This window comes from Toxotes jaculatrix, chromosome 5 (genome assembly GCF_017976425.1).
Source record: "Toxotes jaculatrix isolate fToxJac2 chromosome 5, fToxJac2.pri, whole genome shotgun sequence".
Classification (NCBI taxonomy): domain Eukaryota; kingdom Metazoa; phylum Chordata; class Actinopteri; family Toxotidae; genus Toxotes; species Toxotes jaculatrix.
The window spans coordinates 4,079,351-4,097,617 of NC_054398.1; the positions used below are offsets into that span (position 1 = coordinate 4,079,351).

The 18,267-nt window shown below is 40.4% G+C and overlaps 2 protein-coding genes and 1 long non-coding RNA gene across 3 annotated transcripts; all 3 read left to right on the forward strand.

Annotated features, from left to right (window-relative positions):
* The first annotated feature begins 3,429 nt into the window (after window positions 1-3,429).
* LOC121181695 lies at window positions 3,430-4,040 on the forward strand. The gene is made up of 4 exons (XR_005894065.1): window positions 3,430-3,513; window positions 3,663-3,734; window positions 3,820-3,855; window positions 3,973-4,040. It is a non-coding gene; the product is annotated as an uncharacterized LOC121181695 (long non-coding RNA).
* A 643-nt stretch (window positions 4,041-4,683) lies between these two features.
* On the forward strand, window positions 4,684-9,394 carry LOC121181921 (coiled-coil domain-containing protein 73-like). Its single transcript, XM_041038151.1, has 5 exons — window positions 4,684-4,745; window positions 5,441-5,462; window positions 7,277-7,315; window positions 8,095-8,230; window positions 9,225-9,394. The coding sequence occupies exons 1-5, from the start codon at window positions 4,684-4,686 to the stop codon at window positions 9,392-9,394; spliced, it is 429 nt and encodes a 142-aa protein (XP_040894085.1).
* A 1,584-nt stretch (window positions 9,395-10,978) lies between these two features.
* Window positions 10,979-16,519, forward strand: LOC121181922. Its single transcript, XM_041038152.1, has 8 exons — window positions 10,979-11,074; window positions 11,251-11,391; window positions 11,672-11,855; window positions 12,068-13,299; window positions 13,876-13,966; window positions 14,163-14,302; window positions 15,814-15,902; window positions 16,342-16,519. Exons 1-8 carry the CDS (start codon window positions 10,988-10,990, stop codon window positions 16,517-16,519), a joined length of 2,142 nt encoding a protein of 713 aa, XP_040894086.1. The 5' UTR covers window positions 10,979-10,987.
* Window positions 16,520-18,267: the final 1,748 nt, after the last annotated feature.

The following is an 18,267-nucleotide window of genomic DNA, read 5'->3' on the forward strand; positions in this document are numbered from 1 at the left end:
GGCGCAGGTTAAATGGGAGAAAAAAGGTCTGTTCTATTAAGAGATCAGTGGCTAGTGGAGACCTCCCACTTAAATAGTCATATTTTCCAGTTGGTGTGTGTTTGCGTGAATGCAGTGTGTGCGTCAGTCACTTTCTTGGTTATGTTGAGGGGACAGAGACAGTTGCAGAGGACCATCCACAGGTCAAATTAAATAACCTAGATAATTTAAAAAGCATTGACAGTGCAATTTGTCCATTCAGTGTTATTGCTCTGACCCCTATTAGTGTCAATGGGCTGGTTCATTTTAACCTAGATGGCTTATCAAGGTTTTATCTTCTCTCTGCAATGGAAGTGGTGTAAAACAAAGAAAGAAAAAACCCTAATGGTCATTGTGAAGCCGTCAGGTTAGATTGTAGTGATTGAGAAACATTACGAGGCTTTAATGTGCCAGCCTATTATTTCTAATAAAATCATTTAGCAGTAAAAATTGCAGATGAGGAAGTAATTATAAGCGTATAAGTGGAAAAGCAGAGTGTTACTGCTTATTAAACAGCCTATTCTATTAACCTTTTTCAGCTAAGTGTTTTTTTTTCTTGATTAACAGGCAGCAGAAGCCCGGTGAGACCTTGGCCTGCCCTGAAACAACCCGATGGATCTCGGTGCAGACTCTGGGACACTCACCCCCAACAACACTGTAAGTTACGACTTACATCAGACATCAGACATCTGACATCAGAAGACAAAGCAAATAACGTTCATCAACTGATTTGATTATTCATTTTAAGTTTAGATTAAAAAGTTTTTTTCTGAGAAACAAATCATATTTTCTTTGTGTTTCTTGGTATATGGTAAATATATGGTAAATAAACACTGTTCACCCTTTCTTATTACATGCAAGAAGTAAAGAACATGCTCTTTGTCTTACAGTCTCCTCAACTTTTTTCATGTCTTGCCAAAAATGATGTATTTCTTCTGGCTTTGGTAGGTATTTGAGAAGCTAATTTCGAAGCTTTCATTTTTCTTATTTAGGTAGGAGGACCTCCGTTGGAGCTGGAGCTGTCTCTGTCCAGCGCCCGCTGTCAAACAGAAAGTGGAGGCACCATCTTACTGCAGTTGTTGGAATTTAAAACCCATCTGCTTGAGGCTGTGGAGGAGCTGCATATTCGGAAGGTATCGTAGCAACTGTAACCGTTTTTTCTCCATGTGTGGCTGTTTACATTAATACAGCATTTTAAAAAAAATCTCTTTTCTTCTCTATTGTTGTGAAGGTATAACACAACCCTGTCTGCCTACTGCACAATGTTCAGAGTTTCTGATGTTGGTGCTCCTAATGTGATAACAGGTGTTTGGCTGTTTTTTTTTAAATACTTGGTCTTTTGATGTCACCAGCTAACGCAGTGATCACCAACCCCCTGTAGATTGTAATCCTTTGTGATTTTCTCCTCTTTTATATGAATGATTTTTAGACATTGAAGGTGATCAAATTTACCAATGATTCACAAGAAAACAGAATTTAAATTAACTACATTTTTAATAGCAGAAATATAGCGTTAGAGTTTTTCTATCTTGCTTCTCATCTCACAACCTCTAAGATTTATTTTGTGGCCCCTGATTGAAGTTTGACTCCAGCTTGGGATCCACCAATCTAAAGAATTAAATATAATGTATTTACTCATATTTGTTCATACAGTTACTGAAACTGAGCTATAAAGAAGATCGTTTTAAAAGAAATGACAAAATATGAGTATTGTTTTCAGCATTGCTTACTTCCTGTGTTCCTCTGCGTCACATCAGTGTTTACTGAGTAGAGCTTAGACACTAATGGCTCTGCATTTGGTTAAAGAGCAGAGTAATTTCATAGAAGTCGTAGGGGAGTCGGTAGTGTCCTTAGAGGAAGCCAGCTGCCCCCTTTGGCTATCTGGACAAGAGCCAGCTGGATTTGATGTAGCCTTTGTCAAAATGGGGGGACACACAAGCCATTTGGCCTCTGACCAATAAGTAGAAAGTAAATTTGTTTGTAAAAGTAACAAAAATAAATAACGGTTTGTGCCCTCCAGCAAGAGCTCTCAACCTGACAACACATCATGAGTGTGTTTAAAGGTTAGAGGAGCAAAAATGGGATGCTGGTCGTTTGTTGCCGTTTAGTTTTTATTGTTATAGCCATGTTAACTGGGACACAAACATAAGATGGTATATGTGTCTGATCCTCCTCACTGCTGTTATCAGAGTAGCACTTTGTAGTTGTGTCATTCACTGGGTGGAGAGGTTAAGAAGAGAGAGGATGTCATGATGGTGCCGGACATTCCTGAGCAGGTCAAATTCCAATGCTTTTTTTTTTTTTTTCCTTTTAATATGGTACGGCCCACCGCTTTAGTCGGTGATACCGCGGTGCACTGGTAAACTTAACCCTAAATGGGAAAACCCTACATGCAGGAAGACACATTGCTAAAAGTGAAATGAGTGCACACGAAACCCAGAGTGGTCCGGGAATCGTTTTGCAATATTCAAATAAATACCAGTTATTCTAAGTGAGATGTAAATGAAGGCAACTTTGTGACCTGTTACAGTAACATGTATGATGGGAAACTTTAGGACAAACTGTTTCTAACTTCTTCCAAATAAACTATCAAACACACCATCACATTTTTATGCCCAGATACTTTTCTCTTTCTTTTTTTTTTAATGCCCCATAAAAAGCATCCATTCAGAACAGCAGTAAAACAGTAAAGAGATGAAAAGCCATGACAAATATATGATGTAAGCACTCATGAATTTTCACATAATACGTAAAAGTAAAATGCAAATTAGGTTTTAATGCTCCCAACCTTCAGTTAATATGCAGTTGCCTATTTTTATTTATGTGATAACCAGGCTTAATAAAGTTTTCTTGAGTTTTTTAAACACATGTACGCTCTCACACACACACAATAATTATTCCTCAGTGGAAAAGTAACAGCTTTATCTCCTGTGCACTCCTTTTTTTTTTTTTTTTTAAGTGCAGTGCCACGCTGGTAGCATAGTTTAATAGGAACTTATAAAATAAACTCAGCGAGTTAACCAGCTCCCACATGCACATAAAAAAGTCCTGTGGATATAGAGAGCAATTGACTTTTACCTGCCTTCTCTGGGGGAAGAGGGAGGATAGGGATGGCTCTCCACAAATATCACCTCCCTTCTAATGTTCCTCTTTCTCCGGGTGTTTCTACAAAAGATACGGAGGCATGAACCAGGGAAACTTAAAGCAGTTTGCAGTTTTGGCAAAGAGGGAGTTTTCTGCCCACTGAGAGGAAGAGATAAGGCATTTTCAGTTTGCACCATGCCTGCTAAGATCACACTGTACCAGACATTTTATTTATCAGGTGTCTCCATCTAGTCTGTATTTGGAAATTGTTATTTTGTTATTGGCCTTCAGTAGGTTTGTTGATGGTAAAATGGTAACTGAGGTCTTTCACTGGTTCAGGATGCAGAGACACGCTTTGAGGATCAGATCAGTAAACTGGTGTTGGAGAAACAGGAGCTGGAGTGGGAGAAGGTATGGCTGGGGCCTTGCTGGATTTCCAACAGTGTCTTTAGTGTCTATATTTTCACATTCTTCAGATTATTTAACAAATAGTACATATTATATTATTCTTCATAGATCATCAGTTGTTTTGATAGATTTTGTCTTGTCCTGTGTGACAGGAGTCCCTACAGCGTCAAATTGAAACAGTCACCAATCAGCACACAGAGTCACTCAACAATGTGAAGAAACAGGTATGTTTTACATTTTAAATTTAGATAAAACGTTTCAAAATGCATTAAAACTCAATGAACAGTTTCTTTTCCTCTCTCTCTCAAGTTTCAGGCCAAAATCAGAAACATCGAGGAGGAGAAGGTATGAAGAGTTCATCTCCAAAAATGTCAGCGTCATACTCAGAGCATTTTCAGTCAATTCATGTTTTTAGCCGAGTAGAAAATTCTCTCATCTCACCGTAAAAATATAACATTTCAGGGGAAACACCAGATCAGTGTTGAGTTAAAGGACAAGGAGATTAACAACTTAAAAGAAGAGCTGAGGGCGCTACAGGTACTGAGCTCTACAACACTCACCGCTTCTTATCTCTGTCTCTTTGCACTGCTCGCTCAAAATGAAAGGACGAAAATTTTCTACTGGTGTTTTTGCAAGTTTGATACGAGTTGAGTTCACTATGGTCTGCATGGCCTAGAGGAAATATTTATATACCAGCAGTGTAACTCCAACTTTTAGCAGTGCAGGTAGTGTCTGCCTGACATGTTTTCACTTTGGGGTTTACCATAGCTCACTTATTTCTTCTACAGTCATGATATACAACATATATGAGCTGCTGGAGTTTTGTTTATTGTAAATAAAAAAAAACATGTAGCATCAACACAGCTATCACAGTAAGTTAAGTAAAAACTTACTTTATTAATCAGCTTCATGTCGCGTTCAGCTTAATATTTTGGAATCAAAGATGTGAAACACAAAGTACTGGAAAACTTGAAATACTTGTGTAACGAAGGGCTTCGTTACCTGTGACTGTCGGGTTATGGTTTTGTAAATATTGTACACGGTGTGGGTTTGGTATGAATTGTTTTATGAATAACTTGACAAAGTACAGTAACAACAGAAGGCACTTTTATTATATATTTGCACATAGAAGTTTCTACTTATGAAACATGTAAAAACAATATTTTTCTACATATGGTAATTGTCACGCGTGAGGAGTCGGCCTCTGTCGGACGCCGTGGTGGCCACTCGGCTCCGTCTGAAAAGGAGAGGAGGACCGTTAAACTCCGTCGGCGGCGGACTGTCCAAAATTGACGGACACCGGCGTAGATGCAGTTTGGCGAAACTTATATTCAAGCATTTATGTGAAAGATGGTGCAAATAGTGCAAGTGCCTGAACGGACATTGTTAAAGTTATGGTTGTTATGGTTAACATTTACCTTTACCTGTTTTGTGTTCGCTCCGGGGTACGCCGCCGAAAAGAGTCCCGTGGGTCAACGGACCGTGTTAAGAACGTTCCGGGCGCGACCAAGTGGCAGGACAAGAAAGGGGGGAGTCTGGAAATTGCGTTATGTATATATTTAATGTAATTATATTTATGGTTGTTATTTGAGGTTTAGATTACAGCAGACAGGCTCTTTTAGGTATTTTTTGTAAAATATAATTATCATATTTTCATATTAGCCATTTATGTTTATAAATGTATCTTTGGTAACACCTGTGAATGTATGCAATCTATTACACCTACCAGAACGCAGTATAAAAGGGCGCCAATATTAAATCTGCTTTTCTTCCTGGTTAGGTTTTTGCCTATGGTTTACTGTCCTACCTGTGCTGCTCTTAGAAAATAAAGAAATATATGTCGTTGCATGTTTTACCTTTGCCTTAACATTTTCTTCCTTCTGAAGTCTCTGCTGTCCGAACAACCATTCTAACAACTTGAAATACTGAGTATCTTTAGTGGTCCACAATCGGTACGTACAATGGGCAAAAAACACTCAAACATCCCAGCACTACCTCTGTTTCTCACACACACATCAGCACTCCCACTCATCCAATCACCTTTCTTTCTTTTTTCCTTTCTTTCTTTCATTCCTCCTTTAAAATCTAAAAAAATGATTTTTTTTTTTTTTTTTATCATTAAACAGTTCAAAGTGATAAATAAATAAATAAAGAGAGGTCATGCCCAGCCAGAGTCTAGTGCGTAGGGTGTTGATGCATAGGCCTGACCCAGTCTGGCTCCCAGAGTGTTCGTCTTCAGGCCTGACACCACAGAGGTGATATACGGTCATCCCCATGGTCCACCGCACTTTAACAGCCCTGCAGTGTTACAGAGACAATAGAGACTGTTTTTGATATTCTATCTGGGAGACACTGACTGCCGTGTTTGGCTAAAGTGAGGCCCGGTTGTGTTCATCCCTGTGACACGGTCTGGTGGATTTCTTTAATTTAACACATTTTCACCTCAGTGGCGTTTGGGACTGAAGTGATTTAATTGCCACACCTTGATGAACTGCTAAATTACAAATCTGAGCTCCACTGGAACAGTATGGTTCAATTAATCCATAATTAAATCCAAATAATTCATCATTGCAGTCAGTTAATAAATAACCACGCTGATGAATATCTATAGTAATATATGTAATATGTAGGTAGTGACTGTTTTGATTTTACATACTTCAACATTTACTGATAATTGAGGCTATAATTTTTAGACTGCCATCATTTGTGTTTTGAGAAAGTCATATTGCTTCACTGTCTCCTGCTCTCAGATATTTTGTTGTCTTTGTCTTTGTAAGCAGGCCGACAGATGTGGCCTTAATATATTAAACAAAACCTTTACAACCTCTATCACTGTCTGCATGTGATGAAAGAATATTTCCCATTTTGTGTTGTTTTATTTGATTAACCAACAGAGGAGGCAATTAAGTATTTCATTAAACAAAGAGGATTAAACAAAAATTGACCAAAATCTAAAGAAAAAGGCTAAAATATTTTTCCCCTCTGAATCATAAATCAACTTGCAACCCCTTAAAATGTATCTGCTGTCCTCCCTGGGGCTCTGGATCCCCAGAATGAGAACCCCACTGATACTGGTTAATGAAGTGCTGGTTGTGTAATAAATTGTCTTAAAAAATCTGATAACCTCCACAGAAACCTGCGATGTAAACGTTTCATCACACTTGACAGCTAACGTTGATTAAAAAAAAGCATACAGTAATCTTAAAGCTACAGATGGTAAAAGAACATTTAAATACCTGTTGTGTGGCATGCCCAATGAGTTCTTTTTAATTTTGTAAGGAAAATTCATTTCAAAAAATAATTTTCATAACTGATTAAACATTTCAATCATTTATTCTTCTCCAGCATGAGGGTTTGATGATGATTTATATATATATATATATTTGTAATCTGAATATCTTGGTTGGACAAATCATGGCCTTTGAAGATGTCAGAGTTCATTCTTGACCTTGAAAACAGCATTTGACAAATCAGTTTCACCTTAAGGTCAGTTCAGTAGATGTTCTTTGTTTGTGTTGTATAAATGTGTGGCATCTTGGGTCACTGTGCAGAAAATTCTGTCAGTGAGGATTTTAGCAGTGTTGTATTTATTTGTTGGATCCTGAGAAAAATGGTGGAAAACCTCTCACTCAAATTCACACACAGTAAACCACACACCGCCCTGTAACACACCGCCCTGTAACACACTGCCCTGTAACACACCGCCCTGTAACACACAATGGAAAACTGTTATCTTTTCTGATTTTCTTTTACTGCTGTTTTACAGTTGCTGAAGTACAACTTGGAGAAGAAATCCAATGAGCTGGTGAGGAAGGATTTTCCACTTATACAAACTGTTGACAGAGGACTGGTGGGAGTGAGAAAAATTAAAAGAGGAGGATGAGGGAATGGTGCTAAGGAGGGATGGCTTTGGACGGAAGAGCTCATCAGGAGTAACAGATAGGGAGTGTGTGACACTTTGAACTGCCAGCACAGCAGAGAAAATATCTCTATTAAAATATTTTATAACTGAGCCTCGCTCGGTTTAACCTTCTTCACATAACAGTGGCTCGGCGGAGTGAGAGGGAGTCGTAGAGAGCTGGTGTATTGTTGAGAGGGATGGGAGGGAGTGAGGATGAGAGTGAAACGAGTGAGTGGAAAAACGAGAGAGAAGAAAAGAATCTGCTCAGCTTGATACAGACGATCAAACTATAATGACGGTCTGAAGAGCGATAAAGCGCTTTGAGGCATGAGCTGAGCTGATTCCTTCATCCCACTGACAGAGACAAACTCTAGCTGTTCAGCCATGATCCTCTCCATCACTTGACAGCTGTTTCCACTGTAGTATCCTGTGTCTGACAAAATGTGCCCTCTGCCTCCTCTTGTTTTGTGTGCGCATTTACCCACATCAACATCAACAAAGTGTGAAAACAGGGGTTTGGGTTTTAGAAGCTATCTGAGGCCACTTCTTGGCCTGGAGAGGTGACTTCCTAGAGCCTTGTTGTCACTTTACCTCTGGAAAGAGCCAAGGCTACCTGGTTTGAATGTTTCTCTCTGTAGAGGATGCTCATGCCTCAGTCTGTTTTAACGATGCTCTCTCCACAGGAACAGAAACTAGCCTTGCAGAGCAGGACAAAGGACAGCCACTTGAGCCAGCTGGGGGAGGTGGAGAAGCGATTCAGTGTCCTGTCCAGACAGTGTGCCATGGTCAAGCAGGCCCATGAGAAACTAGAGCAAAATGGTAATGAATGAATGGATGGATGTGTCAAACACAACTGTACAAATCAAGGTACATACAGTACATCAGCACATGTCCACTTTATTACATCTTAGCAGAAGAGGCCCTGTTTTGCTCCTAGAACATCCTGAGTTATTCAGAGTATGAATGTAACAAGGTGCTGGAGACAGTTCACAGAGATCCTGGTCTGTGCAGACCTGATGCAGCAGAGTGACTCAGCTTCTGCACTGCACATTATTTCCTGCAGATATCCAGTTTCACTTCATCACGGAGATATTATTTTGAGGTTGAGATGTGGGTCAGGCATGTTCCTTTAAATGGTCCTCTGGGATGTGCTGAGAAAGAGAGAGCTGTTCACTTTGACTGACCACATGTCCAGTGTGGTTTTACTCTCCATGTTGTCAACTGACAACAGAGGCACGATTTTCTGCTGCTGTGGCCCAGGTGCCTCAAGGTTCAATAAGCTGTGTGGTCTAAGATGACCTTTAGCTGTCATGTAATTTTGGTCCTGAGTGGATGGTCATGTAGTTCAGTATTGAGTAAAGGAAACTCTACCTTGTGTTTATTGGTGTGTGATCCACTGTTTAGAGGAGCAACATGTTCACTTAAAAAGAGAGACAAAATAATAAAGTATACGGTGTGAATGTCTTGTCATGATTGTTGACAATAGAAGATAGCAGTTTCTCTGGAGGCTTACAGTAATGTACACAGTACTGTACTGAATGCTGTATGTTTAAGTTTAAGCACTTCTAAACCACAGCATGTCTGTTTATGTAATGGGATGATGCAGTTATACGGCTGTCTCACTGTGCTGCCATGGCTGTTGCTAATTTAACAACACTTTGATGATAAAGTTATTGTTGCTTGAGTGGAGTCTATGGTTCAGGGTCCCTTCCTGTCTACCCTTATGTGCCACTAATTAACAGCAACGTTTGACCGTTGTATTTCTGTTATAACATGATGTATGACGGTGTCTTACCATGTTTAATTTTTACAGTTGATGAGGCCATGAGAATCAATAAGAAACTGACCTCTGCAAATGAAAAACAAGAAGCAACCATTGTGTCACTGAAGAAGGTATGTGGAAAACTGCCCCAGAGTCCTGCACGGGTCCAGGGTCCAAACCCACAACTGTCCAGGTCCCTCAAATGTCAGTCCCGGAACTGACCGGTCATTATAAGTCCTGCGACCCAACCCATACCGATACCCATAATGTTAATTCAACACACATCCACAGTCACACATGTTAAAACTCATCCAGATTGTGACGGCACATTGTTAATATGAAGCTGACAACTGAAACTCACTCACTGGGGTTAGTTGAGTATCTAACACATCCACGGTGCGTGTGATACCCTCAGTACTGTAGAAAGCTGAGGACCATCATGTTTTCAGAATTTTGTCTTTGGCTTGGTACCGAAGTATCGATCCTCAACGTATCACTAGTCTGAATGTGTGTTGTTTCTCAGGAGTTGGAGGAAGCGAGTAACAAGTTGATCAAAACCAAGATGACGTCAGTCAAACATGACAAGACCCAGAGTCACACAGACAGAGAGCAGCATATACAGAAGCTGCACCAGAAACTGAACATGGTAAATGAGAAGCAGCAAATACAAATTTGATTTCATGTATTTTATACTAAAACAACAATTTAGCAGACAACAATTTCTTTCCCATGTTTAGGAAACTGAAATGAACAGGAAACTCAGCGAGGAAAATTTGGCTGTAAGAGCAGAAAAGCAGGTAAAGAAAAATAGAAGGTGGTAAGGAGATCATGTGTGATCACCACATTAACCTTAAGTAACACTGAAAAAAGTGTAATGTGGTTTCATTGGATGGGGATACCTGCATGATATTGTGTGTATGTATGTGTGTGTGTGTTTGTTCAGGAGGTAATGAGGTCTCTGCAGCTTACCCAGCAGCTGCTGTTGAGTCAGACACAGACAGTAAACAGAGTAGAGCTGGAGCTGCAGAAGCAGAGAGAGCAGTGCCAGGTCAGAGTGTCTCATCCTGTGTTGCTTTGTGTTTGCTGTAACGTCCGTTTCAACATCTAAGGGGAATCATAGCACTAGAGCTCAGATAACAAATTAAAACGAGACAGAAACTTTAGTGGAACTCTTACTAAATTTTGAAAAGTCACATCCCAAAGGTAAACATCACATGGTGTGATCATCCAAACTGATTCTGGAAATGTTACGATTTCAGTCTTTGTAGGTTATAACTGAAACTGGGCAAATAAATATTCATGAATTTCATATCCATCAGTGCCTATTGTACTGTACTGGTCCCACACAGATCAGGACCCAGCTCAGGTCTATCTGAATGATTATGGAGTGAATTTACACAGGGACAGAAATAAATGACGACCATCGTTTCTTCTCCTAAATGTGATGAATGTGATGTTGTATATCACAACATGTACATTAGTGAATATGGACATTAGTGAATGTGGTCCCCTCTGCAACTGAATGATAGTTAGTGTGTTTATTCTGCATTCATGGCTTTACAGTTTATTATTGCCTTTTCTTCTCTCTGTTCGCCCCTCTCCTTTTTAATTCATCCATTCATTCATTAAATTATTAAAATCAGGATTAAAATGTCACACGCCAGCTGATTTGTATTAGCAAGAAGCCCTCTCTCTCCCTGCCCTGTTTAAGACCTTCTGTTCACGTTAAATAAACACATAAAAATTTAGTATTGCATTAAAAATCCTATGGGTGATTAATTTTACTGCAGGCCCTTAAGCAGGAACACGAGGTGATGCGAGACAAAAGCAAGGCAGTAGAAGACAAGGTGGCCCAACTGATGGAGAGCTACACTGCCTCCAAGACCAGCTGGGACAAAGAGGTAGAAGAAAAACCGTGGTGTAATAGTGTCATTGTTCTTCAAGAAAATCATTAGTCAGGTTAAATTGTGATATCAAAAAAGTGATTCATTGATTTTTTTTTTTTTTTTGTCATACTGAAACATGAAAACAGTGATCATATCTTTAACCTGTGTCTGTGTATGTTTGTGTTAAACAGAAGGAAATGTTTCTGGATTGCATCAAGACTGAGCAGCAAGACCTTCAAGCAGTGAAGGAGGCTTATGATGAGCTTCATCGGAAACACACTGAAGTGTCCTCGCTGGCCAAAACACAGGCACAGCACATATCTGAACTAGAGGTACACGCGCGCACACACACACGTACAGAAGCCTGTGTACAACCAAAACACTAGAATTAGTGATATCATCGTAAATAGACTTATGCCTGAATAGTGACATCCAGCATATGTGGCTAACAACAAACAACTGTCAACAAAAATAAAAACAATGGCAACAAGGTAGAAAGTTGCAGCGGCAGACAAGACTCACCCTTAAGCCACAGCTAGCACACAGGTAAAAAGACGAAATAAAAGCAAGGGTCATACTAAGCATGTGACGTTTTAATTTTTCTCTCCACAGATGAGAAACAGCAGTCGGAGCCTCGGTGTTTCGGCCCAGGTCTTCCCTCTTAATGAACCCATCTCCAGCTCCGAGCTGCCGAGCTTTGGCAGTCTGCAGCACTTGGCCTCCTCTCAGACCAAAAACCCAGACTGTCTTGAGGACATGGTTGTGGCTAAGCTAGTTGCCACAGGAGCAACTGGAGGTCAGCCAGCTAAATATAAACATACAGTAGATAAGCATATTTTATTACTTGTACCATTATGAGAATTTAGCATTGTACTTTCATTGAAACGCTACAAGACAGTCAGACTTTTTGCATTGTTATTTTGAAGCTTTGCCATTTTTATGAACCATATACTGTAATTCAAAAAATAATGCTTATTTTCTGAACACGTACATGGTGTTGTCTTTCAGGACGAGAAGCCCTAAACTACCAAAAAGGAATGAATGAGAAAAAACATGGAGGGAAGGATGATAACAACAAGAAAGAAGAGGAAAGAAATACAGAGCAGCAGCGGGATAGAGAAGAGGTCCAAGGAGATGATGTAAAGGAGAGAGGAAGTACTGGGGAAAAGAGAAGAACGCTCACGGCCCAAACAACAGATAGAGCAGACAGACGAGAGGATAGCCAGGGGTCATCAGAGGATGCAGAGGACACCAGAAGCCCTGAAACAGAAACAAGAGATAGAGCAGAAGGACAAGGAACAGATGGAGCGGAGGAGAGAGTAAAGACAGCAGTGCACACATCAGAAACACAGATACTGTCCCAGACAACTACTGATTGGACTACCGAGAAGAGCAACGCACGGCAGGTCGTTGACTTCACGGACAGTCTCTCTCGGAAAGTCACTGAGATGGATGCTCACTCCAGCCATGTGAACAAAGGGTGTGGGACTGGAAGAGAAGGACAGCTGCTCCACACCCTCGATTCTGATGATAGCCAGAGTGTCCATCACAGGCCTTATCCCGACAGTCGAGTGCAAAACCTGCGTCGTGATGAGGTCCAAACTCAAAACGCTGAGCCACTTGGTCAGCTGCCAAGTCAAATTCATCAAGTTTCTGAGAAAACCGCAGAAGAAGCGGCTGATGTCCCCACTGAACCTTCAGAACCTCTGAGTCACTCGAGAATTTGTACAAATGCCGCGCCATTAGCTGCTCAGACAGAGACAACTACAACGCAAACAGCAGCTGGTAATCCCTGTGTCATCACCTGTAACATGAAGCCGACAGATGAAATGTGTGATATACATGTGAATGAAGAATCTGTAGTTGTGAGAACATGGGTTGAACCACAGCCATTACCTAAAAGCCAGGAAATCTCAGAGCAACAGAATGGACAGCTCAGGTCTGTGGCAACTGGTGATGGTGATTCTAGTGAAGGTCAGTCAAATGTGGACACACAAGAAGACCATAACAGTGAGACGGCCCCTGTGGAAAAATCGAATTATAAGGATGTTTGCGTTGATATCACGATGGACACCGTAGACGTCGAATCTGAGCTGGAGTCCGTCAACTGTCAGCAACATAAGAACAGTGTCAAAACAGAAGAGGCCACTGAAAGAGAAACTGATTTGAAGGTGTCTGTCCACTCAACTGGACCCAGGTCGTCATGTGATTTGGTCTCGCTCCTGCATCAGTTTGTTCAGGTATTTAAAAAACAGGAGCGTGAACATTTAGAAGCCATAAAGAGAGTCTTGTAGGATAACTGTTTTTAAAATCTGGGTCTTATGTGTGCAGGTGCAGCGAGCCTTACTATCCATAGATATATAAGATATAATAATAGACTACAAAGAGAAAATTGCAGGCTTTAATTAAGTCCCCCAGTCTACTTTAAATGAAGCGCTTGATTTTAAAGTGAAAATATAGATTAAATGAACTTGAAGTTACTCCCCAAAATATCAGTTCTACACATCCATTAAATTTTGTAGCTGTACATTCACACAGTTTTACAAAATCAACATTTTTAATTGAACATTTTAGTTCCAAATAACTGGTTTAGATAATTAAGATAACCTGAGATTTTTTTTTGTTGTTAAAGAATCTGTCTGATTGTCTAATTCCTTGTGTTGCTTCACTGGACGTTCTGCAGTTGTTTTCTTTAGGTGTTGTTCACGTGTCAAAGCAAAGCAAACTTACTTTTTGGTGTATAATCAGTGTTGTTCATGTAACCAGTGTTCTTACAGTGTCAGTTCTGTCTCTTAAAAACACTCGTGCCTTTTCAGGGATCTGAGCAAAATACAAGTGGGTCTGGTGGACGCCTCAGACATCCTCCCAGCGCAATACCCATGTTCCCCAAAGGCAAGCACAGCAAAGGTGATGGTTGTGTCTATATGATCCCTGCAGTTAAAAAATCATTATACAATCATGGAACATTGTAGTACTGCTGTGCTGCTCCACTGGGAACCTCTTATATAGTGAACTCATTGTACATCTGTATTTCATACCATCACTAATAATCATTCATTCTTACCTTCTTGCTGTTCTTGCCATCTCACCTCATTCCTCTCAGTCCCCTTGGTGATTACCAGGGTGTCGGATCTGCTGGATTCCTCCAGCGTCTCTGGGAACGCAGCCTCCTTGACGAGACACCAGCAGGGAGAGTGGAAAGCTTTGGGAGAGACCTGCAGAGAGACCACGGCAGCAGATACGGTCAGTTAGAGAAGCTGTTGTGAAGTAATAAGCCGCTCTCAGGACAGCTTAAACTGTTTGTTTGTTTATATCGACGGCATGTTCACAAACCGATGCTCAAAATCATATTAACCTCCACACACTAAACAACAAGATCCACTGGGAGCAGAGGCTGCTTTAAAACTGATCCCACTGTGACCGGCAGCAGAGGTGAAACAGCACTGATGATTTACACGGGTCTATATCTTTTAATGTCACGCTTCCTAATTGTGTGATCTCAACTTACAGCTATGTGGAACATTTAAATTCAACTGCTGAAGCTCGTGTCCAAGTGTATTTCATCACTGTTGAACCGCAGCATTGTTCAGTAATACGACTTGATGTTGTACAGCAGGAAATGGCCACAGTGTGATGTTCACATACAAACATATGACCTGCCTCAGAGGAAGTTAGAATGACCCTTATAAAATATTTTCTCTATCAAATAAATTGGTTTGGGGTCGTTTTCTGTTCCACGGGCTCTGAGCTTCGTCACTTTATAAAACGTGTCTGAGTGGACCACAGGGGAAATTTGTGCTAAAGCTTTACCAATGTGTCTTTTATATCAAACTGACATGTCCTCATAAGAACTAGACATTATGCTCCTTTTTTTTTTTTTTCAGTGTTTCTGTGATCCAAACATCTCAGAAAGCGAGAGCAGGCTAATATTAGCTCAGGCCGAGCCATTTAACGTCCCGTACACTGTATCTGAGAATGATTTCACAAATAGAAAACTTTGACTAATATGAAGTCAGTTGTTGAGTGAGAGGAAGAAGCTGATGTATGGTTGAACTCACGGACGTCCCGTCGACAGCCAGACAGACAAAGAATGAATGACCTGTGGAAGAAAATCTACCTAATGGTGCTTGGGCACCTCCTCTCTCTCACTTACTCAGTCTTTATCCATCTCCTCACTCTCTCTCTTCCTCTCTCACTTCATCATCTGTCCATCACTCACTCGCTTTCTCCCTTTCTCTCGCTTGTTCTCTCTTTTTCATTCTCTGCTTGACTTTTTCTCTCTCGCCACACGCTCTCATTCTCTCCTTTGTCACCATCACCACAAACTGTCACTCTGCGTTTTATAAGATCCAGGTGCCGGGAATTGAGGGAGATAGAGTGCAACATGCATTGAGTTTAAAAAAAAAAAAAAAACTGGTCCGATAGTTTAACAAATTGCAGTGAAGGCCAAAGCCTTTATTTTTCTGTGGACTCTGAACATTGGGAATGTCACACAGAGTTCAGCCTGGGCCTGGCTACTTTCTCTGGGCTGGATACTGTTACACATCATTGCCAGTGGATGCTGTCTGCCCTGCATTTGTTTATCTGCTAATGTCCTTTTCACTAGAAATGTTCGGTTTCCTCAGGAGGCTCTGAGGCTTGAGAAAGAATGAAGGTACTTTTGAAAGTGCTTTTTCTTTACAGGTTAAATATAAGGCAAACACTGCTGTTTCACTGTAGATGTTTGAGTTGTACTATCTGTTATCTTCTTGTAGGGGAGCAGAGCCTCTCTGTCGATCACTTCTTTTCCGGTCTCTACCTCCTCCAGCGCAGTCAGTGAACTGCCGTGGCAGGCCACCGCAGGGTAAGTCCCCTCCATTTATACTTGTGTAGTCTCCTGTCTGTGCACCAGAATAGATGTTTTAAAAATAGAAACTGCGTCATTTTCGACTCACTTTCAAATGGAATAAAACCGTTCAAGCCTTTGAAGACTTTGACCATCAAACAGAGAGCTTAACAGGTTGAGCTGAACATCAGCTTTGTTGCAAACAGCAGGTGTAAACCGCTAAAGTGATTTAATTAAACACTACACCAACGATGATGACGATTTTTCTCTGTGTCGAACACACCAGCACTGTACAGCTTCCAAAATATATTTTACAATAAGTTAGACATTTCAGCTTTTGCTCCTTATGTTAACAGAGTGTGAAGGTGATTTTATGAGACTTAATGTCAAGAATCTACCTCCCAGAGCTCTGTCATTGTAGGTCGTAGTATAGCTGCTGTCTAAATCCTTACTCCAGGTGCAGCAGGGCTCCTACCTCAGCTGCAGGTCCCGTTTCAGAGTCCGACTGGGAACCCTCCTGCTCTCAGGAGAGGGAAGACCAGCAGTCATCGATCAGAGCCCAGATCTCCAAAATTGAACAGTTTCTCAACACAGAGAGACTCTGTCTGTCCAAAAGACGAAAAACTGACAACTGAATCACCAAACTTAATGTTGTGTTAAGGGGTGCTACTGTGTCCATAGTTAGATAGTTTGTTCACACATACAGGTAGAAAAGGACAGTTACAGCGGCCATTCATTATGAGTGAGACCTGAGACAAGTGTCCAGCTACAGTAAAGGGAGAAGCTGAGAAGCTTTATTCAAATATCCTGAGACGCATATCCTGTGAGCGACAGCCATTAAGAGCCAGTCATACAAAGCTGTTTACTACTTCACTCAACTCTACAAAGGAACGTTAAAGTTTTTTAACTTTAGACACATTGGAACAAAACCTGATCATCTGTGTCTGGCTTTCCACTTCTCCACAACGTGTCTTTAATGAGTTAGTGGGACATAAAAAAGAAAGACGAGCAGTGGAAACAAAATTGACAGCACTGCTGGTTTGTCTGGTGGCTGCAGGTATATCAGAAAAGAAGTGTCCAGACTGAGCAGAGTGTGTAAATTACATGCTCAACACATCACATCGCCAGACCTACAGAGTCATGAGAGGCCACACACTGCCAGCTACTTTGTAAATGTGTGTGTGAAACCACCATTACATTACACCAGTCTACTTCTGTAACACACAACTGGGAACTACTGGTAGCAGCAGGTTCCTATGTGCTGATAAACATGACTAGCTGGATTACTCTTTCCTTAAACCGACCGTTTATGTGTTTTGTTTGCAAAGTTATTTGCAGAGTTGCCTGTTGACATATATATATATATATATATATATATATATATATATATATATATATATATATATATATATATATATATATATATATATATATATATATATATATATATATATATATATATAAACGTTATACACTTTATTTGAGTGGACAAACGCTCTGTTCGTTTGTTGATGTTGCATTGTTTTGTGCATTTGTAGAGAAGCAGGAGGAGAGTTGATATGTGTGCATTACATATATGAAAAATAAACATTTGGCTTTACTTGTCATCTGATATCTTTATAGAAGTCATGGAAGTTGTTGGGTTACTGTTTTCCAAATACTGTGTTAACACATAGCAGCAAAAATCCCTAATATGTGCCTCCATTTACTGACCAGAGCAACATAACTTGACATATAAAACCCTGCAAACAGCTGCTATCCTTTATGGTGAGGGACAAATTTATTGAAAGAACAAAACAGTATGTGTAACGTTTGTTTTATTGGATTCATGTATTTGCAGTACGTCAAGCATTTCACAGAAAAGAAGCCAAATAAATAAGCAGCAAGGACCAGACAGTGCTGCTAATTAAAAAGGCTTGTTAACTGCGAACATGCTAATTAACATTAATTAGCTTCACGGCCAATCAGGGCTGCATGTCTCAGAGGAGCTCTAATTGTGAGGCACCTTTGGTCGACACCATGTTGTGTCTGCTGCTGCTGTTGTTGTTGTTGTTGTTGGGGGCAATTACAACTTGGGACACAACTGGTTAGAATCTGTTAACACCTATTAACATAAATTAAGAGGTAACAATTAGCGCAAACCCCTTAACCCTAATTAACAAAAAAATCAATAAGCAAACACACAGTCCAATTAACACATTCTAACTAGCCTCTCGTTAACTTTATGTTCCCTGTGAGCATGAAGCAGCTGACCACAGATACTTGGCTACAATAGAGCTTTGGTTAAGTAAACGTTTCTCAAAGGCCGAGCTTCAGTAAACGCAGATTGGTTCACCTTGTAGCAGGTTTATGAAGAAGTAAATTTAGGGTGTCTCCAGTCAGA